The following is a 21935-nucleotide window of genomic DNA, read 5'->3' as shown; positions in this document are numbered from 1 at the left end:
ATTTCACAGATGGAAAGTGGTCCTTATCTGTTTAGAGTAGAAACCTCTAGAATTATACTAATACAATCTGGTACTAGAGCTTACACGCCCCTAACATTTGAATTTAGTGAAAAGATATCAAGATTTTTAAGACAGAAATTTACAATTAAATTTTTGTGGCAATTATACACTACTAACTGTGAGAAGGCACGGGAGAAAATATGATATGTATTGATATATTGTGTGTTTAATACAATACAAGAGGTCCTTATTTATAGTTATACTATACAAGGACATACTACTCCTATTCCAATGTGGGACAAGACTACATATCTAACACTCCCCCTCAAGCCGGTGCATACACATCATATGTACCGAGCTTGTTACACATGTAACTAATACGAGAACCAGTAAGAGACTTAGTGAAAATATCTGCTAGTTGATCATTCGACTTTACAAACTTTGTAACAATATCTCCTGAAAGTATTTTTTCTCTGACAAAGTGACAGTCGATCTCAATGTGTTTAGTCCTCTCATGGAACACCGGATTTGACGCAATATGAAGAGCAGCTTGGTTATCATACACTAGTTCCATCCTGCTGATTTCTCCGAACTTTAACTCCTTGACCAACTGCTTGACCCAAACTAACTCACACGTTGCCATAGTCATGGCCCGATATTCCGCTTCGGCGCTAGATCGAGCAACTACATTTTGTTTCTCGCTCTTCCATGAGACCAAATTACCTCCCACTAGAACACTATCCAGATGTAGATCGTCTATCAGAAGGTGATCCTGCCTAATCAGCATCTGTGTACCCAACAATCTGCTCGTGGTCTCGATCCTCGAATAGTAATCCTTTGCCTGGAGCAGACTTTATATACCGAAGAATACGAACAACTGCATCCCAGTGACTATCACAGGGAGAATTCATAAACTGACTTACAACACTCACCGGAAAAGAAATGTCAGGTCTAGTAACTGTGAGGTAATTCAATTTTCCAACCACCTATATCTCGTAGGGTCTCTAAGAGGCTTCCCCTGTCCACGCAGAAGCTTGGCATTCGGATCCATAGGAGAGTCAATAGATCTGCAACCCATCATTCCAGTCTCCTCAAGAATGTCTAAGGCATACTTCCGCTATGAAATAACGATACCTGAGCTAGACTGAGCGACCTCAATACCTAGAAAATACTTCAGTCTGCCCAGATCCTTAGTTTGGAAGTGCTGAAAGAGATGTTGCTTCAATTAGTAATACCATCCTGATCGTTGCCAGTAATAACAATATCATCAACATAAACCACCAGATAAATACACAGATTCGGAGCAGAATGCTGATAAAACACAGAGTGATCAGCCTCACTACGAGTCATGCCGAACTCCTGAATAATTGTGCTGAACTTACCAAACCAGGCTCGAGGGGATTATTTCAAACCATAGAGTGACCTGCGCAATCTGCATATACAACCACTAAACTCCCCCTGAGCAACAAAACCAGGTGGTTGTTTCATATAAACTTCCTCGTCAAGATCACCGTGGAAAAAAGCATTCTTAATGTCTAACTGATAAAGAGGCCAATGACGTACAACAACCATGGACAAAAAAAGACGAACAGATGCTACTTTAGCCACGGGAGAGAAAGTATCACTATAATCAAGCCCAAAAATCTGAGTATATCCTTTTGCAACAAGACGAGCCTTAAGCCGATCAACCTGGTCATCCGGGCCGACTTTGACTGCATAACCCCAACGACAACCAACAATAGACTTACCTGCAGGAAGAGGAACAAGCTCCCAAGTACCACTCGCATGTAAAGCAGACATCTCGTCAATCATAGCCGTCGCCATTCAGGATGAGATAGTGCCTCACCTGTAGACTTAGGAATAGAAACAGTGGACAAAGAAGATATAAAAACAAAATGAGGTGACGACAGACGATGATAACTTAGACCAGCATAGTGGGGATTAGGATTAAGTGTGGACCGTACACCTTTGCGGAGTGCAATTGGTTGACTAAGAGGAGACAAGTCCGCAGTAGGTGCAAAATCTGATGCAGGACGTGAATCACCTGGGCCTAATGCTGGATGTGGACGGCGATGATAAGTCAAGAGTGGCGGAGCTGCAGAAGGTTGAACTGGATTATGTGGAGGAATTGGACCTATAGGTGGTGGAACTGGAGCTATAGATGGTGGAACGGGAGCTATAGGTGGTGGAGCTGGAGATGTAGAGGAAGATGGATGGGAGATAGTGACTAAATCTCCAAAAGAAGAGATTGGTAGTACCTCAGAAATATCTAAGTGATTACCTGGACCTGTGAAGTATGATTGGGTTTCAAAGAAGGTAACATCAGCAGACATAAGGTACCGCTGGAGGTGAGGAGAATAATATCGATACCCCTTTTACGTTCTCGAGAAACCAAGAAATACGCACTTAAGAACACGGGGAGCTAACTTATCTGTTCCTGGAGTAAGGTTATGGACAAAACAAGTGCTTCCAAAGACACAGGGTGGAAGAGAGAACAAAGGTAAGTGGGGAAACATAACAGAGAATGGAACTTGGTTCTGGATAGCTGAAGATAGCATACGATTAATAAGATAACAAGATGTAAGAACTGCATCCCCCCAAAAACGCAACGGAGCATGAGATTGTATGAGTAGGGTACGAGCAGTTTCAATAAGATGTCTATTCTTTCTTTCAGCTACCCCATTTTGTTGAGATGTGTACGGACAAGATGTTTGATGAATAATCCCATGAGATTTCATAAACTGCTGAAATGGGAAAGACAAATACTCTCGGGCATTATCACTACGAAATGTGCGAATAGAAACCCCAAATTGAGTTTGAATTTCAGCGTGAAAGGTCTAAAAAATAGAAAACAACTCAGATCGATTTTTTATCAAAAATATCCAGGTGCACCTAGAATAGTCATCAATGAAACTAACAAAGTAGCGGAATCCTAAGGTAGAACTGACCCGACTAGGACCCCAAACATCTGAATGGACTAAAGTAAAAGGTGACTCTGCTCGATTATCAATACGTCGAGGAAAATGAGAGCGAGTATGCTTACCGAGCTAACAAGACTCACACTCTAGAGCTGACAAGTGAGATAAACCAGGTACCATTTTCTGAAGTTTTGACAAACTAGGATGTCCCAACCGTTTATGTAATAAATTTGGTGAATCAGTAAGAGGACAAGTTGTTGAAGGAAGACAAGATGTGAGTCCATGTGATTTAGCAAGGACAAGGTAATAAAGTCCATTTGATTCACGCCCGGTACCAATGATCCACCCTGTACTGCGTTCCTGTATAAAAACATGGTCATCAAGAAATAAAACGGCACATTTAAGTGATTTAGCTAGGCGACTAACAGCTATGAGATTAAAAGGACTATTAGGGACATAAAGAACTGAATCTAAAGGTAAAGAACGAATTGAGCTTGTTTGACCTATTGCAGTTGCCATGGTTTGAGACCCATTGGCCATTGTGACTCTTGGAAGAGATTGAGAATACGAAATAGTAGTGAAAAGAGATTTGTTACCAGAAATATGATCTGATGCACCTGAATCAATGACCCAAGACTCAGAGGATGAAGATTGAGAGACACAAGTCAAGCTATTACTTGTCTGAACAACGGAAGCTATCTCAGAAGATGTCCGCTTACCTGCTTTGTACTGAAGAAACTCAAAATAATCCACTAAAGAAACCATCCGACTATTTGAAGCATCGGTTCCCATGTCGCTACAATTAATAGTAGTAGGGTTAACTTGAAATAGTGAAAATTAGTAACTCTTGGGAAAACTGAAGAAATTGCTGAGAAAACACTGTTTACAGCAGGAAAACAGAACATTGTTCTGCGGCGGAAATCACTGTTCACTCCAGAAATACTGTAACTCTAGGAAAGTTCGAAAAGTTACTGTAGCTACCGGAAAAAATTCAAAGTGATCGGAATAAAATAAAAACAGTAGGGGTAGGATCGGAATTAACAGACGACCCAACTGTTCTGCAGGAACCTTTTCAAAAAATGGCCGGAAGTCCACTTTTGAAATCACTATTCACGCCGAAAAAATATAAAAGTGGTCGAAATTTGGTGTAACCTGGATGGGTAGGCTAGGAATTGCAAGGGGAACAATCTGTCTTGAAGAGTCATCGCAAAAAAATGGGGGGAAGGTGGCCCACGCGACGTCGGAACATCGCCGGAAAATTTTCTTCGGACAGCTACAGTACCGCCGGAGATTTTCACTGAGGTTTGGTCGTCGGACAGTGACTACTCTTGTGGTAGTGTTAGATTTTTTGCACAACACTGACCGAGATAAAGTAGACACAAAACAACTTTGAAAGTCGCCGGAAAAAAGGTTATGATGACTGATTTCACTTCCCGGAATCGCTGGAATTTATGCACAGCGATAAATCTCTCACGATAGCTCATACCATGTGAGAAGGAACGGGCGAAAATATGATATATATTGATATATTGTGTGCTCAATACAATACAAGAGGTCCTTATTTATAGCTATACTATACAAAAACATACTACTCCTATTTCAATGTGGGACAAGACTACATATCTAACACTAACTAATGACATTAAATCAAATTTAGAACTTAAAATTTTATTTTCAACTCTTTAACAAAATAAAATAGACATTTTACTTTTGCAGCTACTAACTATGCCAAAGTACACTATACGGGCCTTAGCATCAAACAATTTTTTCAAGTCTTGCAGGATAGGAGCCACATGGAGGCATTAGCATCTCTTCAACAATAGATTGTATCACTATAATCCACTGAGAAATGCAAATACGTAAGAAAAACATAACCAGAACAAAAATAGGAAGAAAGCGTGGAAAGAGGATAATGACAGACTTCATTGAACAACTATCCTATACCTGAACTTCGCTGACTGACTAGTCAGAACAGCACATCCCCAAAAATGTAGCAAACAACTACATCATAGTCAAAAGAAAACATCTAAAGAATTTTCAAGTAATAGTAGCCATACTGTCCGGTAGTCTCTATTCAGTAGTAGCCCATATGCATTAAGCCGATTCACTAATGGGCATATGACTTTCAAGAGGAGTTCACCAACTTCATCAGCATCTTTGCCCATGGGAACCTGAAAGCATGATTTGAAAATTTTTGAACATAAACAACGGAAAAAAAGGTTCAGCAAAGAGCCCAAGGGAGATATATTTAGACCGTTATCTGTTCAATCTTTCGAGCATGCACATATGGGAGCACATCTGGGTCAGTTTCATTTCGATATTCAAGTGTTGATATTTGCAAGTTATCGATCACGTTCTGAACTGCCTGCCGTTTAGCTAACATATGGAAGATCCCAGTAAGAAGGGTGACATAAGACATGAAACCAATTTAAATTCCAACAAAGTCCAGCAGATAATTAGTAACTTACACCCAGGTGTTGCAGTTAATGCTAATATCCTGACTTGGACATTACATGCCATCAACTACAAATAAATCAAAAAAGTTGAATTTTCACCAACCAAATGGAGATAAATTGAGGAATTGATATGGAAATTCGACATATTTTATAGAAAGTTTAACAGGAAATGGCATGATAATCTAATACTACCTCTAAATGTTTCCCTTATATTTGGACACCGGATTAAAAATGTACATCAAAATGGAGCTTGAAAAAATAAAATAAGCATTTGCACTTGGAACTAAGAGAAGCCTGCCCAGTTAGAAATGGACCAAGGAGTGGGCCAAGGATTTGACTTTAGCAAGAAAAAGGCAGAACAAGAATCTGAGGTAGAATGCTGAATTAGGTATGTAAAGCTGGCACTAGACCAACAATGGGTTTCAACTTCTACATAAAGCAAAAAAGCAACTAAATTATTTCCGCAATTCCTTTCTTTCAGTTATCACAATGACAGATTCGACCAAATAGAGCAACTGTCACAGTAGTTCACAAGTTTGATGTATAGATGTTTTCAAAATTTTATTTTACATTTTGGGAGCGTGATGAACTTTTTGGTCCCATACTCTTGAATATCTATAGATTTGTCTTCTTGATTTTCTATATTCCGAGTACATGGGTGATTACCCTATCGAAAATCTTGGTGTAAAATGTCTCTCGCAACCGACATAGAATCATACTGCATCTCCTCTATTTCATCCACACTTGAGGAATCAAATCCATGATACTTTTTTTACTAAGACGGTACCATCTTGGTGGTGTAATTCATGAATAAAACTACTGTAGTTGCTAAAAAGTTACATCGATGACTTCAGATTTTCTGATTTCCTCTTTCTATTAAAAAAGGATTCATGCTGCTCCACATCATTGTAATAATTACTTGTGGAGGTGCAGAATTCCAAATTGTTGATAAACTGTCCAGATTTTAGAAGCTTACATGCGGTGAAAGGGTGAAACATCAAAAAGGGGAGCCGGTGATCACCTTTCTCTTTGTCTCACCTCCCGAAGAATAGGTATCGCATGCATCTCTAAATAGTAAATAGTCCACACAGAGAGAATGTTGAACATATTTCACAGTTATATAGATTTTTTTAGATATACTGATTATCAACAGAAAGGAGAGAACAACTATAAACAGGTACCAGGTTAAATTCACGTGGCAAAGCAACTCATAAAGTTACAAAATAGTCTCATGTTGACAGATACATTAAGAATCATATCAGAAAGCTAGAACATAAAAACAAACTGAATGACAAACCTGGCGAGCTACTACACAATAAGAGTAATTTCCACTTGCGCGATGAGCCTCGTCGATTACCAAGCAAACTAGATGTCTCATGAAGCATATTCCTGTGATTTTACAGATATAATTTCATAAACGTTCAATATGGTCTAAGAACGGAAATTTCAAAGTTATGAGGTTTACAATTCTCATAATCAAAAGGAAATACATTCAAATGTGCATGCAACCTCTAGTCATTAAATACTTCTTCAAATTAATTCATTCAAACTCATATGGTTGATGTGCTAGCAAAAACTTTTGAACATAACTCCCATTCAGGCACTATAAAAGAACTAAAACCAAAAGCTACACCAACAGCATTTATTTGCTGTGTTAGATCTATCTGGGGCGTGAGCTATTGGCTATTACAATCATATATTAAACTCCGACCATTGAAAAACAATCCCTTGTGTACACCATATTCTATATTCCGAAACAACACAAGATAAGCTCTATTTAAACTCAAGATGGAATAGCAATCAAGTTTGCCAATAAAGCATGCAGTGACTTGTGAACTAGGAAAAGGCACCATAAGCATTAACTAGACTATAGATATCCCAACCTCTAAAGAATGAAGTTGACTCATTTGGTAGCCCCTTGTTAGTTTGGTAGTTAAATAGTAGTAAATAACCCTAATCCCATATGTATTAGGAGTAGGAAATGTATTATATATATAGGGCTCATTGTATCATTGTCAATATATGTGAATAATATCATAGTTTCTCCTTTTCACGTGGTATCAGATCACTCGTGAGAGATTTACAATGTGCATAAATTCCAGCGATTCCGGGAAGAGAAATCAGTCACCGGAAGTCTTTTTCCGACGACTTTTTCAAGGTTGTTTGCGTCTGCGTTGTCTCTGTCAGTGTTGTGCAAAATCCAACACTACCACTAGAGTCACCACTGTCCGGCGACCAAACCCCAGTAAAAATCTCCGGCAGCAGCCTCCTCACGCACCCCCACGCGCCACCAGAAGCTCACGCGTGAGCTCACGTGCCGGCGCTTACAGCCACTTCCGGCCATTTTTTGAAAAAGTTTCTTCATAACAGTTGGGTCGTCTACCAATTCCGACCTCACCCATATTGTTTTCGTTTTATTCTGACCACTTTGAGTTTTTTCCGGTGATTACACTGATTTTTCCCGGCAGCTATAGTAATTTTCCGGCAAAAACAGTGTCTCCTTCGTCTGTTTCAGCGAGTTTTCAATTGATTCTTTCTGTTATTTGGTGATAATTTCATAGACCTCTCTTCAATCCAACGACGTCTTTGGGAGTTGATGCTTTCGGGTCTAAAAACCCGAGCTCTGGCAGTTCCGGTGTTATGATTACCTCAGAACCTTTAATGGGAAGTTCAAACTACTTAGTTTGGGCTTCGTCTGTCGAGTTGGGGTGTAAAGGTCAAGGTATTCAAGATCATTTAATCAAGAAGTCTAGCGAAGGAGATGAAAAGGCCAAAGCACTTTGGGAGAAGATCGATGCTCAATTATGCAGTATTCTGTGGCGATCTATTGATTCCAAGTTGATGCCCTTGTTTCGTCCATTCCAAACATGTTATTTGGTTTGGGAAAAGGCTCGCACTTTATACACTAATGACATATCTCGTTTCTATGATGTGATATCGCGGATGACAAAGTTAAAGAAACATGAATTAGATATGTCTACTTACTTGGGACAAGTACAAACAGTAATGGAGGAATTTGAGAAGTTGATGTCAGTTTCTGCTAGTGTTGAAAAGCAACAAGAGCAGCGACAAAAGATGTTTCTAGTTCTTACTCTTGCTGGACTTCCTAATGATCTTGACTCAGTACGCGATCAGATTTTGGCTAGTCCGACTGTCCCCACAGTTGATGAATTATTCTCGATTACTTCGCCTTGCTGCAGCACCAAGTCACCCAGTGATCTCATCACAGACACTTGACTCGTCTGTTCTTGCATCCCAGATAGTGAACAATCGGGCATCTCAAACTATGGAGTATAGACGAGGAAGAGGTCGTTTTGGAAGATCTAGACCCAAGTGCTCTTATTGTCATAAACTTGGACACACTTGTGACGTGTGCTATTCTTTACATGATCGTCCACCCAAAAATACTTATGTTGCTCAGACCGAGACTATAGGTAACCAAGGATTTTCTTTATCTGAAGGGGAATATAATGAGTTCCTTCAGTATCGAGCAAGTAAGCAGACATCTCCACCAGCAGCCTCTATTGCTCAGACTGACACTTCTGTTGCTGGTAATTCTTTTGCTTGTATTTCCCAATCTAGTACTCTTGGACCATGGGTCGTGGACTCGGGCACTTCTGATCATATCTATGTAATAAATCCCTTTTGTCAAATATTGTGTATTCACAGTCTCTTCCCACTAGTACTTTAGCCAATGGGTCTCAAACTAAAGCAAATAGAGTTGGACAAGCTAATCCCCTACCCTCTGTCACTCTAGATTTCGTTCTTTATGTCCATGGTTGTCCTTTTAGTCTTGCATTTGTTAGTCGTTTGGCTCGTGCCCTCCATTGTGGTATATATTTTATTGATGATTCTATTATTATGCAGGACCGCAGTACGGGACAGACGATTGGAACAGGGCTTGAATCAGAAGGCCTTTACTACCTTAACTCACTCAATTCCTCCAAGGCATGTCTAGTTACAAATCCTCCAGACCTAATTCACAAACGTTTAGGACATCTAAGTTTATCCAAGTTTCAGAAGATGGTGCCTAGTTTGTCTAGTTTATCTAGATTAGATTGTGAGTCGTGTCAGCTCGGGAAACATACCCGAGCCTCCTTTCCTCGTAGTATTGAGAGTCATGCGGAGTCTGTTTTTTCTTTCGTTCATTCTGATATATGGGGTCCTAGTAGTGTCAGTTCAACCTTGGGATTTCGTTATTTTGTTAGTTTCATTGATGATTATTCAAGATGTACTTGGCTTTTCTTAATGAAAGATCGTTATGGGTTATTTTCTATATTCCGGAATTTTTGTGCTGAAATCAAAAATCAATTTGGTGTTTCTACTCGCACTTTTCGTAGTGATAATGCCTTAGAATATTTATCCTCTCAATTTCAGCAATTTATGACTTCTCAAGGAATTATTCATCAGGCCTCTTGTCCTTAAACCCCTCAGCAAAATAGGGTTGCAGAGAGAAAGAATAGGCACCTCATTGAGACTGCTCACACACTTCTCACTGAATCTCATGTTCCGTTGCGTTTTTGGGGCGATGCAGTTCTCAAAGCTTGTTATTTGGTTCATCGGATGCCTTCATCTCCCATCCAGAATTAGATTCTGTATTCAGTATTGTTTCCCAGTCACCCTTATACTCTCTTCCCCCTCGTGTTTTTGGGAGCACTTGTTTCGTTCATAACTTAGCCCCTGGGAAAGATAAGTAGCTCTTTGTGCTCTCAAGTGTATCGTCCTTGGTTATTCTCGTGTTTAGAAGGGATATCATTGTTACTCACCTGACCTTCGTAGGTACCTTATGTCAACTTACGTCACATTTTTGAGTCTAAACCTTTCTTTACCTCTTCTGACCACTTCGATATATCTGAGGTCTTACATATACCGACCTTTGAGGTGTTTACTATAGCTCCTCTTTCACCTTCCGCCACAGATGTCTTACTCATTCCAACCGTTGGGGAGTCTAGTATGGCTCCTCCTAGATCCCCAGCCACAGAAACACCACTCTTGACTTATCATCGTCGTCCGCGCCCAGCATCAGGCTCAGTTGATTCACGTCCTATACCTGACCCTGCTCCTACTGCGGACTTGTCTCTTCCTAGTACACCGATTGCACTTCGGAAAGGTATACGAACCACACTTAATCCTAATCCCCATTATGTCGGTTTAAGTTATCATCATATGTCATCACCCTATTATGCTTTTATATCGTTCTTTGTCCTCTGTTTCCATCCCTAAGTTTATAGGTGAAGCATTGTCTCATCCAGGATGTTGACAGGCTATGATTGACGAAATGTCTTCTTTACATACGAGTGGTACTTGGGAGCTCGTTCCTCTTCCTTCATGCAAATCTACTGTTGGTTGTCGTTGGGTGTATGCAATCAAGGTTGGTCCGGATGGCAAGGTTGATAGTCTTAAGGCCCGTCTTGTTGCCAAGGGATATAATCAGATATTTGGGCTCGATTACAGTGATACATTCTCTCTCGTGGCTAAGATAGCATCAGTTCGCCCTTTTCTATCCATGGCTGATGTTCGCCATTGGCCTCTCTATCAGCTGGACATTAAGAAAGCTTTTTTACATGGTGACCTTGAGAATAAAGTTTATATGGAGCAACCACCTGGGTTTGTTACTCAGGGGGAGTCTCGTGGCCTTGTATGTCACTTGCGCCGGTCACTTTATGGTTTAAAGCAATCTCCTCGAGCCTGGTTTGGTAAGTTTAGCACAGTTATCCAGGAGTTTGGCATGACACGAAGTGAAGCTGATCACTCTATGTTTTACCGGCGTTCTGCTTCGAGTCTTTGTATTTATCTGGTGGTCTATGTTGACGATATTGTTATTACCGACAATGATCGGGATGGTATTACTAAATTGAACCAACATCTCTTTCAACACTTTCAGACAAAGGATCTGGGCAAACTAAAGTATTTTCTGGGTATTGAGGTCGCTTAGTCTAGCTCAGATATTGTGATATCACAACGGAAGTATGCCTTAGACATTCTTGAGGAGACAGGAATGACAGGTTGTAGACCGATTGACACTCCGATGGATCCGAATTCTAAACTTCTGCCAGGACAAGGGAGCCGCTAAGCAATCCTGCAAGATATAGGCGGTTGGTTGGTAAATTAAATTATCTCACAGTGACTAGACCTGACATTTCCTTTCTTGTGAGCGTTGTAAGTCAGTTTATGGATTCTCCCTGTGATAGTCATTGGGATGCAGTTGCCCGCATTCTTCGGTATATAAAATCAGCTCCAAGCAAAGGGTTATTGTTTGAGGATCGAGGCCATGAGCAGATCGTTGGATACTCAGATGTTGATTGGGCAGGATCACCTTCTGACAGACGTTCTAGTCTGGATATTGTGTTTTAGTAGGAGGCAATTTGGTGTCTTGGAAGAGCAAGAAACAGAATGTAGTTGATCGATCTAGTGCAGAAGCAGAACATCGAGCAATGGCTATGGCAACATGTGAGCTAATTTGGAACAAACAATTGCTCAAGAAGTTGAAATTTGGTGAAATCGGCTAGCTGGAACTTGTGAGCGATAATCAAGCTGCCCTTCATATTGCATCAAATCTGGTGATCCATGAGAGGACTAAACACATTGAGATTGATTGTCACTTCGTCAGAGAAAAGATACTCTTAGGAGATATTGCTACAAAATTTGTGAAGTCGAATGATCAACTTGTTGATATTTTCACCAAGTCTCTCACTGGTCCTCGTATTAGTTATATATGTAACAAGCTCGGTACATATAATTTATATGCACCAGCTTGAAGGGAAGTGTTAATTTGGTAGTTAAATAGTAGTAAATAACCCTAATCTCATATGTATTAGGAGTAGGACATGTATTATATATATCTATATATGGCTCATTGTATCATTGTCAATATATGTTAATAATATCATATTTTCTCCCGGTGCTTTCTCACACCCCTAAAGAATGAAATCACCTCCATGATGGACACCAATGACAATACATGCTATGCACAATAATCATGGAACTAAAAATATCAGGAAGGAACAGCCAATGACCATACTGATGAATAGGAAAATCCATAATCAGATGCAAGCCAAATAGTTTTTTTGGGGGGGGAGGGGGATAAAGTAATAATTTGATTAAAAACAAAGGGCAAGAAGATGCCCTATACACAACGTAAACAGAAAAGATAGAAAACCCTACAAAAAGATATGGTTTTCTATAGATGTCATTCAACCATCTATACATAAATGAACCTCGTGGGTGCACCAAAAAGCAATAAGTGAAGAAAGGCTATTCCTCAAAAGTACAAGATCTTTCTCTACTCCATCAAAGGCTCTCCTATTCCTCTCTTTCCATACGATCCACATAAGTGCTAGGGGAGCAACAACCCATGTCATGTGTCTTCTCTTCCGTCTTCTAAAACCCAGCTAAAATTGTTTCTATTATGCTGCCCGGCATCACCCACTCCATGCCATACCATCTCAAAATTTTCCACCACAAGTAAGATGTTATACAACAATGTAAAAGGAGGTAATTCACATTCTCTCCTGATTCTTTAAACATGAAGCATTAGCTAACATAAGTAATCTTCCTCGTCCTCAAATTCTCCGCCGTCAAAATCACTCGTCTCATAGCTAGCCAAGTGAAGAAACCTACCATTCTCGTTACTTATGGAATCTATACCGAATTATGTGGAAAGGATGGCTCCTCTCTCATCAGAAGCTACTCATAATAGGACTTAATGGAAAAAACGTTATTTTTCCCGCCTCCAATCTCCATGCATCATGTCTATCCTGTGACATTTTTTTATTGTGAAACAATACGAGCAAGTTTGATATTCCTCTACCTCCCAGTCTTGCAAGTTCCTCCTAAATCTCAAGTCCCATTGCATTTCTCCCCCTTATAAGCTCCACAATCGTAAGACTGGCATCTTCTTTTGGCTTGAAATATTGTATGTTCAGATACGTGACTCTCAATGTGTTGCTCTCGCACCACCTGTGATCTCAAAAACTTATCTTCTTCCCATCACCCACCCTGAATGATATATTTCAATTAAAAAATTTCCACCCTTTTATAATATTTCTTCATAACCTGCACCCAAAAGGAAGTGACATTTTAAGTCCTCCACCCCCCTTCCAACACCTCATACTTCTCTGCAATTACCCCTTCCAAAAAGCCTCCACCTCTACCCCAAATCTCCGTAGTCACTTTGTCACTAACGCCTTGTTGAAAACTCTTAGATTTTTTATCCCAAGTCTACACAACACTTCGGTGTAGCAGTGTTTTGGATAGCGTGCGGCGATAAATAGCAACGAGGGTCCGCTTCACTGAGGCGAGAGGCGAGCAGCGAAGCGCTTGCCTTTTTGCTGTGAAGCGACAATTTATACAAAAAAATAAAATATTCTATATATAACTAAAAACTCAAATAGCAACAATATATTAATAAATATATCAATTTTCAAAAATTAAAAACTCAATATATAGCTATAGTAGATTCATACTAACAAGCAAAAGGAAGAAAAAACAGAGTAACAGCGATTAAAAACAGAGCCCAAAACTAAAAGAAAGAAGAGAGAACAGAGAAGAAAGAAGGAAAAAAAAATTGGACAGAGTCACAGAACTGAAACTCGAAGAAAGAAGAAATGAGAAGAAGAAAGAAGAAAAGAGATGAAGAGAAGCATACCTGATGAAGAAAGAAGAAAGAAAAGAGCTGGTCTGTTATAGGTTTGTTGTCGACTTGAAGGAGAAAGAGTAAAGAAATCGCGAGCCCTAATTTTTTGTTTTAACAGACCGCTGCTACTGCCTTCTTCTTTACTTTTTTGCAAAAAGCGACGCTACAGGTCGCCACACGCTACAAAGGCAGAGGCATGGTAACAATAGTGTACTGATAGTGTTGAAAACGCTACGCCACACTGTAAAATAGTGATGGCAGCTCGCCTCGCCTCATGCTATTAGCGCTGAGGCGAGCGCTATTTACAACACTGCGGTGTGGTAACAATCTCTCAATTAACCAAGTGAGTTCCTCTCCCCACTTGAGCCATGCCATAGAAAATCTCTCTGAAGTTTTCTAACTTCCTAGTAACGCCAATCGGAGCCTGTAACACGGACATGAAATAAGTAAGAATACCCAATAGTGTACTCTTAGTTAACAATTCATTTTTCCTTTTGGATAAGTACCTCTTTTGCCAACCTGCGAGCCTTTTGTCTACCCTCTCTATTACCGGGTTCCAAACCGCTAGGTTTTTGTTAGATGCACCTAGCGGTAAGCCCAAGCAAGTAGTTGAAGAACCCCGGTCATACAATTCCTGACATGTGCTAGGACCTCCATATTCTCTGCACCCCACTGAAATAATCTCGCATTCTCTAAGGTTGATCTTTAGGCTCGACACCAATGGGAACTGTATCAGCACTTGTCTCATATAAGACAACTAGGCTCTATCAACATCACAAAACACTAAAGTATCATCTGCAAATAATAGATGAGATATCCTTACAATACTTTGACCACTCGTCGCTGCAGAAAAACCACTTAAGTAACCCCCTACTACAGCTTTATCCATCATTCTACTCAATGCTTCCATCATTAAAATGAAAAATATATACGAAGTAGGTCGTTCTGTCTCATTCTTCTCATGCAACCAAAGAACCCGCATGGATTACCATTCATGAGGACAGAGAACTTGGCAGTTGAAATGCAAAACTTGATTTATTTCCATGTTGCCCCAAATCCCATCCTCAACATAATGAAATCAAGGAACTCCCAATTAACATGATCATAGGCTTTCTCAAAATCCAATTTACACAAAATCCTCGGTTCCCCTTTCTTTCTTCTCGAATCAACCAGTTCATTAGCCACCAATGTTGCATCTAGAATTTGTTTACCTTCCATAAAAGCATTTTGCGAAGTAGATATTGTCTCATCCAATACCTATCTTATAAATGCTCCCTACTAGAACAATAGGTCTATAAACCTTTATACTCGATGCTTCCTATCTTTTCGGAATGATGACAACGAAAGAGGCATTGAAACTTTTTTCGAACTCCCCCGTACTCTAGAAAGCTGCAATAGTTTCTAACACTACTAGAAAAATACTAAGGTGAAACCGTCTGGTCCTAGAGCTTTATCCCCTACACAACTTTCAACTGTCTTCTTCACCTAGTATTCTCTAATAGTCTTCTTTAACCATCCACTTTTCTATTCCCCTATATGTTTAAACTCAAAACCCCTTAGAATAGCCCTCCAATCTGCCTCCTCCATAAATAATTGTTCATTAGAAACCACGATAGCTCACCTACCTCCAGACCCTCATGCACCACCCTATTTATCTCTACTGAGTCTATGAGTTTCTCCTCCCATTAGCCACCGCAACCTTGTGGAAACATTTGTATTCAAGTCCCCTCCTCCAAACATAACACCCTCGATTTTTGCCTCCAACTAATCTTATGAGCTATAGCCAAAGAAGCTAGCTCTTTTTAACTCCTCCCTCACCTTTTCCCTATTCACCAACCTTGTCTTCCTTTCTACCATCTCTAACTCCCTGACCTCGTGAATGACCTTTTTTATCTTCACCTCTACCCTGCCAAATCTCTTAAGCATCTTTAGTTTCCTTGCAAGTCGGAAAGACGAGTTCCCTATCACTACATAACTACTCCACCACCCTGCCACTCTTTCCCTATGTCCGACGCCTTCAACCATATATTTTCAAATCTAAAAGGATCTCTCGCCCTCCTTCCTCCCCCCCCCCTCCCATCTAGCATAATAGGTGAATGGTCTAATGTCAATCTAGGGAAAGGAACCAGAATTACATTCAGATTCATTTAGGGGTGGGCATCGGTTGGTTCGGTTCGGTTCTGTTGTGAATGTTATCGGTTCGGCATATAGGTTATCGGTTTATAAATATACTAAACCGATAACCGAACCGATAAGATATCGATTATCGGGTATCGTTTAACGATCCTTACTGGTTCGGTTATTGGTTTACCCGATAAGAATAAAATATATCCAAAAATTTCATGTTTTTATTACAGAAATCGTGATCATAATGTTAAGAGAAAGAAACTGAATTTTTGCTCTTAAGAAAAGAGGGATTAAATTTCAACTTCTTGCATATGAAAATCCCAATGAATGATCTCAATTTTCAAAGTTATAAGTTAGTAGGAGTAAGGAATAAGACATTCAACAATCTAATCTTACTAACTATCTCACTGCGGGCAGGCATAACTCACAGAAAAATAATAAAATGCTAATCTTGTAAATACTAAAGAATCACTGCAACAAAAGAAACAAATAGCAAAACTAAAAATCTAAACAATTAATTATTTAAAGTTTACAACTAAAAATTTTAACTGAAGAATTAAGATGAGAAATTCAGAAAAGTTTAAAACTTATTCTAAGGATTAAGGTGAGAAGATTAAGAGTAACTGCCGAGAGAATTAAGAGAATGAGAGAATGAAGTAATAAGGTGGCTTTATATACAGTGGGTAAAATTATATTTTTGTTAAAGCTTATTCGGTTATCGATTAAACCTTAACAAAATTGGGCAAACTGAGACTCGAACCAATAACCCAATAGTCAAATAATATTAAACTGTTATCAAATTATTTACCTAATAACCCGATATCGATAACCCAATAGCATTTTATCGATTCGGGCTATCGGTTATACCCGATATATACCCAGCCCTAGATTCATCTCATCCCAAAAATTGGACACCAAGAATCTGTCAAGTCTTGATCTAGAAAAAGAGTCTTCCGATCTAGACTGAGAGAATCTAGCAACTGTTAAAGGAAGGTAAACAAGAAACTGGTTATCGATAAACTCCAAAAACTCCTCCATAGCCCTCGTAAACCCCCTGCTCCCCTCCCTCTCCCGGCTATGGTCCCCTTCCCTCCCCCGACTATCAGATAGTATTGAGATCCCCTCCCACCAACCATGGAATGTCCCACTCTCCCATATATTAGTCATCTCTTCCCAAAATACCGCCTTCAAGCCCTCCCTAGGAGCACACTCCCCTGAAATCCCACTTCACCACATTCCAATAATTTTGAAATCTCACTGATATACATAACTCACCCTTCTTAGTTTCCATAACTTCATTTTTTTTCTCATCCCATAATAAAAGTATCCCCCTGCGAACACCCTAGATGGGATAGCATCATGTTTCACCCACTTTCCACCCCAAATACTCCTCACAACACCATTTGTCACGTTTTCCATTTTTTCTCCAAAACACAAACAATATCCATCCCACATTCCCTAAGACATACCGTTATGATCATTGTTGCTAGGGTCATTCATGCCCCTCTTGCCAGGGTCATTCAAGCAGTTATTAAACTGTTAAAAGCCGTGAAGCAAATAACAAATTTTTGTGTGTTATCAAACCTGAACGAGATATGCTCAAAGTGGTCATTGTCAAGTAAACATACTTAAACTTATTACAGCTTAACAACTTCAATGTCTGATGCCTCTTCTACGTTTTCTTTTTGCATATTTAGATAGTATCTAAGCAGAATAATTCTGTTTGGGCCAAGCATTAACCTATATTCATTCTTGTTCGAACCTAGAATGCTTAATATAATAGTGTCCTCAAGCTTCTGGTAAATAATTACATCTGATTTTTCTTCAAAACAAGAAAGGCGTAATCACGGTGTTAGTTAAATAGCTATTATCTACAGAAAGTGTAGAGTTATTAAGTGAAAATACCTCCAAAAGTATGTCAAAAAATACAAATTATATAAATTCAGTTTTAGACGTGCTTTCAACACCTCTGTTAAGAGTGATTACGGTTGTTGACCCGAAAGTGATCCAATTATACAATATAAGTGACACTTTCCTCTAGCATGTACATTCACATCCAGAAATTCAAATAAGTCACCGCAGTTAAGTTCTATTTCCTCTCATGAAAGCACAAATCATGTGGAAGGGGTAAACCTTGAATACGCGAAAACTATATAACACTTTTAAAATTGTATCAGCACCAGAGTGAAGAACGTCACCAGAATGTATATCCTTCTCCAGCACTTGTGGAGTAACAAAGAAAACTCGTCTCTCTTTCCATAAGCTCGCTCTTCTCGACGGATTTGTTTGACCTGTCAGATCAATTGTGCACTCCTGTAATCAATTTAGCAACAAATGTCTTAAAATATAAATAACAGTACATTTGCTCTTTTAGGACACAGGATTAGAAAAACAACATAGAAATAATAGAAAACAGAACAAACTTCTAGCTTACTTGTGGAATATCTACAAACTTATGCAATGCTTCCACCTGCTGCAAAACAAGTGGGCGTGAAGGAGCTGCAAAAACAATTTTCCCTGCCATTGGGACACCATCCAGAACAGTTAATCCAAAGGTTTGGATTAAAATATCTTCTCAGCCGATATATATATATATATATATATATATAAAAAAAAAACAGGACCATCATTAGTAAGTGAAGGGCTCATCAGGATTCAGGCATCTTAAAACTCAAAACAAAATTTCCTTTGTTCACAAACTTGAAAATGCATAAAATGAAGTATCTAGCCTAATAATGTTGCTGCATAATATTTCACAGTTGTTAGCACAAGATGTGCACTCAAAATACAAGAACTATGAACAGTACAATGAAAAGTCAAAGCAAAATATAACAAGTAGAATTAGCTGCTGACAGAGGTCCATTTAAATCAAAATGATCATTGGCAATGGTAAGAGCTTAACAATTGAAGTCTATGAATCAAAATGCTCGAAGTTCATTGTGATGTATATATATCATGACTAAGTTCTTAACACTTATTTCAAAACAAATCTTTTTGTTCTTTGTTATACAGGGTGCAAGAGAGTTGAAATTGTAAAAGATGTCATCAAGAGAAAGAGGACAGAGTGAAGAGAGAGCATGGAGACCTAAGTCTGCTATAGAACTACTCATATCACACTTGTTCAACTTCATTTGGCATCTGGATGAACGAGGTAGTGTTAGATCATGCGGAGGAATGCGAACATCCATCCCATGAACCGCCAGGGAGCCATGCATTTCTCCGGCTTGGGATCTTTCATGTCCAGTATCCCATTAGATCTACCAGCAACAGACTAGGGGCTCACTACATCCCATCTCACTGGGGGCAGAAAATGAATCTCCATCTCGCCCCTTTTGAGATTGGTTGGGATAGAAGGTTGAAGTCCATCTGAACTGCCCAATGAGTATAAGAGAAAAGCAAAGTACCAATGACACGCTACTAACCATTTCACGATTTAAACCATTATTTAAACTTCCCAGTTTATTCAACATTTTACTCTACATAAATGTAGAGGTTAATTTAGGTTGAGTTTATTGGGATGGGGGGAGTAAATTCTTATGTTCAAAGCACCTACTTGTCACTTTTTTATAGCTCAAAATTTCAGCAGATTCAGCTGAGATTAATCTTGCTTCTCAAAAACTAGCTCTTCAATGTGGAGACATGACGAGAGTAGTTACCGGAAATAGTGTGTGACAAGTTTAAAAGAATAAGAAATACGATAGATGTAGCACTGCATTACCTTCTGGAAACCATCTGAAATAATTATACATTACAACAGCAGCAATAAATGTCTTCCCAAGACCTGTGGGTAATGCCACTAAGGTATTGCTAAAAAGAGCAGTCTGGATGATAGAAAATTGATAATCACGACGATCGAAATTGACTGCAGGAAAAATAAAGTTAACTGAACATGAGTCTTCATTCCAAGAAACTACTACAATGCTTTATCTAAAAGATAGTGACAGTTACATCATAGAGCTTATGACTATCCATGCAAAAGTTTCATTCAAGCAGCATAACTCGTCAATATTGGCAATTTGCTTAAATATCATGTTAGAGAACAGAGATAGCATGCTTAAAATTTAACAAAAAGGTCTTAAAAGGAAAGAAGAAGAAAAATGCAGTTGCACATCACTAACAAAATTATAATTATTTCTCAAAAGCAACATACAATAATTTTCACCTTCTCCCACATTGCTAGTTTTGGTATAAGGATAACAATAGATTAACCAAGATCAAATATAATACATGGTTTTTCTCTTTTTTCCTTTCTTTTGATAATCGTAGGGCTCGACCAACATATATGGGCCTCGACTAATTCACTTGGCAGCCTACTACAGCCCACATGCACAGTTGGCAGGTCAACCTGCTCAACATGGATGAAAAGATACTACTGAGTATTATAGTTAAGATTCGAACATGGGATCTCCAAGTTGTACTTGTACACCTAAACCACTCAGTCGTCCCCTTGGGTCACAACAAATGGTACTCCCGCAGTCCCAATGTATGTGATGGTATTTCCTTTTTAGTTTGTCCTAAAAGAATGACACGATTCTATATTTAGAGACAATCTAACAATACACTTCTCATTTTATCCTTAATGAGATGATTTTTAGCCGCACAGATATTTATGGTTTAATTTAGACCACAAGTTTCAAAAATCTTCTTTCTTTACATAAATTGGAACATAGAGAGTATTTACTAATTCTTAAAAAGCCCAATCAACAACTAACTGCCAAACCTACGTCTACGATGAGAACAAACACATTCAGCTTTTACCTAAGTTTATTTTAATTGGAATGATAAATATTACAGTATCTCATTTGGGACATGTACATCAAGTCAAATGAAGAATCCGCGAAACATAAAGTAAAACACTCAAAAATGCTGGCACTTTTTGACTTCTAGAGAACATAAATATGTAAAAATATAAATTAAAACAAGATATTGATGAACTATAACCAAAAAAAAACAGTGAAAAAAAAAAAAGAACCTGGGAAAATCCAAGTTTTTGCAGCCTCCGGATCAATCTTCACATCATTAGGGCCCTGAGATGATTCACTGGGCCCACAAGATTCAAAATCATCTTCGTTCTTTTGTCCGAGCCCGTTTCGATTGTCCTGTTTGGTGGAATTTTGGAAAAATTTATCAAGTGTGGATTGTCTTGAAGAAGAAGGAGCAAAAGGGTACTTATGGGTTTCCTTAACTTGGTGATTTGAATGAGAAGTAGAAGCAAAATTAGAAGAAAATGGTCTGTTGGAAATTGCTGTTGCTTCTAAAGCCCCATCGATTTCTTTCACAGCTAAGTCCCAATCAAATTCCTGTAGGAAAATAGCATGAGGGTTAGTAGTTGAAAACAAAGGAAACACACACACACACACACAGAGAGAGAGAGAGAGAGCACGTCGTCGTCGTCGTCGATTGTGTGGATAACTGTGGATGAAGAAGGCATTGGGGAATGGAGAATAGTGTAATGGAGAAGGAAGCAACGGAGGGAAACTTATAAGGGCACTTTGAATGTGGGAAACTGGAAAATAGCGCCAGGGAATTTTCCCCAATTTTTCATTACTTAGAAAAATTCCTTCTATTTTGTATTGCATATTATATTTCGAGAAAACAACATTAAGGTATTAAAATATTAAATCAACGTGTAAAATTGGATTTCAACATTGGTTCAAATTTTAAACTTGTAAAGTTGTCAAAATAATTTTTGAAAATGTTTCAAATTTGTAAATTATGACCTCGAGAGCCATACTCTATTTTAAATTGTAACGACTCGACCGATGTTTTGAGCTCTAGACCGTCGTTCAACGTTCTGAG

The 21935-nt window shown here is 38.9% G+C and overlaps 1 protein-coding gene across 2 annotated transcripts in view; it reads right to left on the bottom strand.

Moving 5' to 3' along the window:
• The window catches only part of LOC104232208 (DEAD-box ATP-dependent RNA helicase FANCM), a 45444-nt gene extending 23790 nt beyond the window's left edge, over positions 1-21654 (bottom strand). The window contains exons 1-10 of one of the 2 annotated variants that reach the window (XM_009785351.2): positions 21520-21654; positions 21323-21436; positions 21109-21235; positions 19855-19998; positions 18571-18653; positions 18335-18449; positions 6672-6763; positions 5387-5441; positions 5173-5294; positions 4976-5089 (exon numbers count right to left, since the gene is read on the bottom strand). In XM_009785351.2, coding sequence (XP_009783653.1) covers positions 4976-5089; positions 5173-5294; positions 5387-5441; positions 6672-6763; positions 18335-18449; positions 18571-18653; positions 19855-19998; positions 21109-21235; positions 21323-21436; positions 21520-21567 — 1014 coding nt within the window. In that variant the 5' untranslated portion in view covers positions 21568-21654. Of the gene's footprint in view, positions 1-4975; positions 5090-5172; positions 5295-5386; positions 5442-6671; positions 6764-18334; positions 18450-18570; positions 18654-19854; positions 19999-21108; positions 21437-21519 lie in introns of both variants that reach the window. The other variant, XM_009785349.2, reaches the window with a different exon arrangement.
• Between the last annotated feature and the right edge of the window lie 281 nt (positions 21655-21935).

This window comes from Nicotiana sylvestris, chromosome 3 (genome assembly GCF_000393655.2).
Source record: "Nicotiana sylvestris chromosome 3, ASM39365v2, whole genome shotgun sequence".
NCBI lineage: Eukaryota > Viridiplantae > Streptophyta > Magnoliopsida > Solanales > Solanaceae > Nicotiana > Nicotiana sylvestris.
This window is presented reverse-complemented; position numbering and strand designations above follow the sequence as displayed.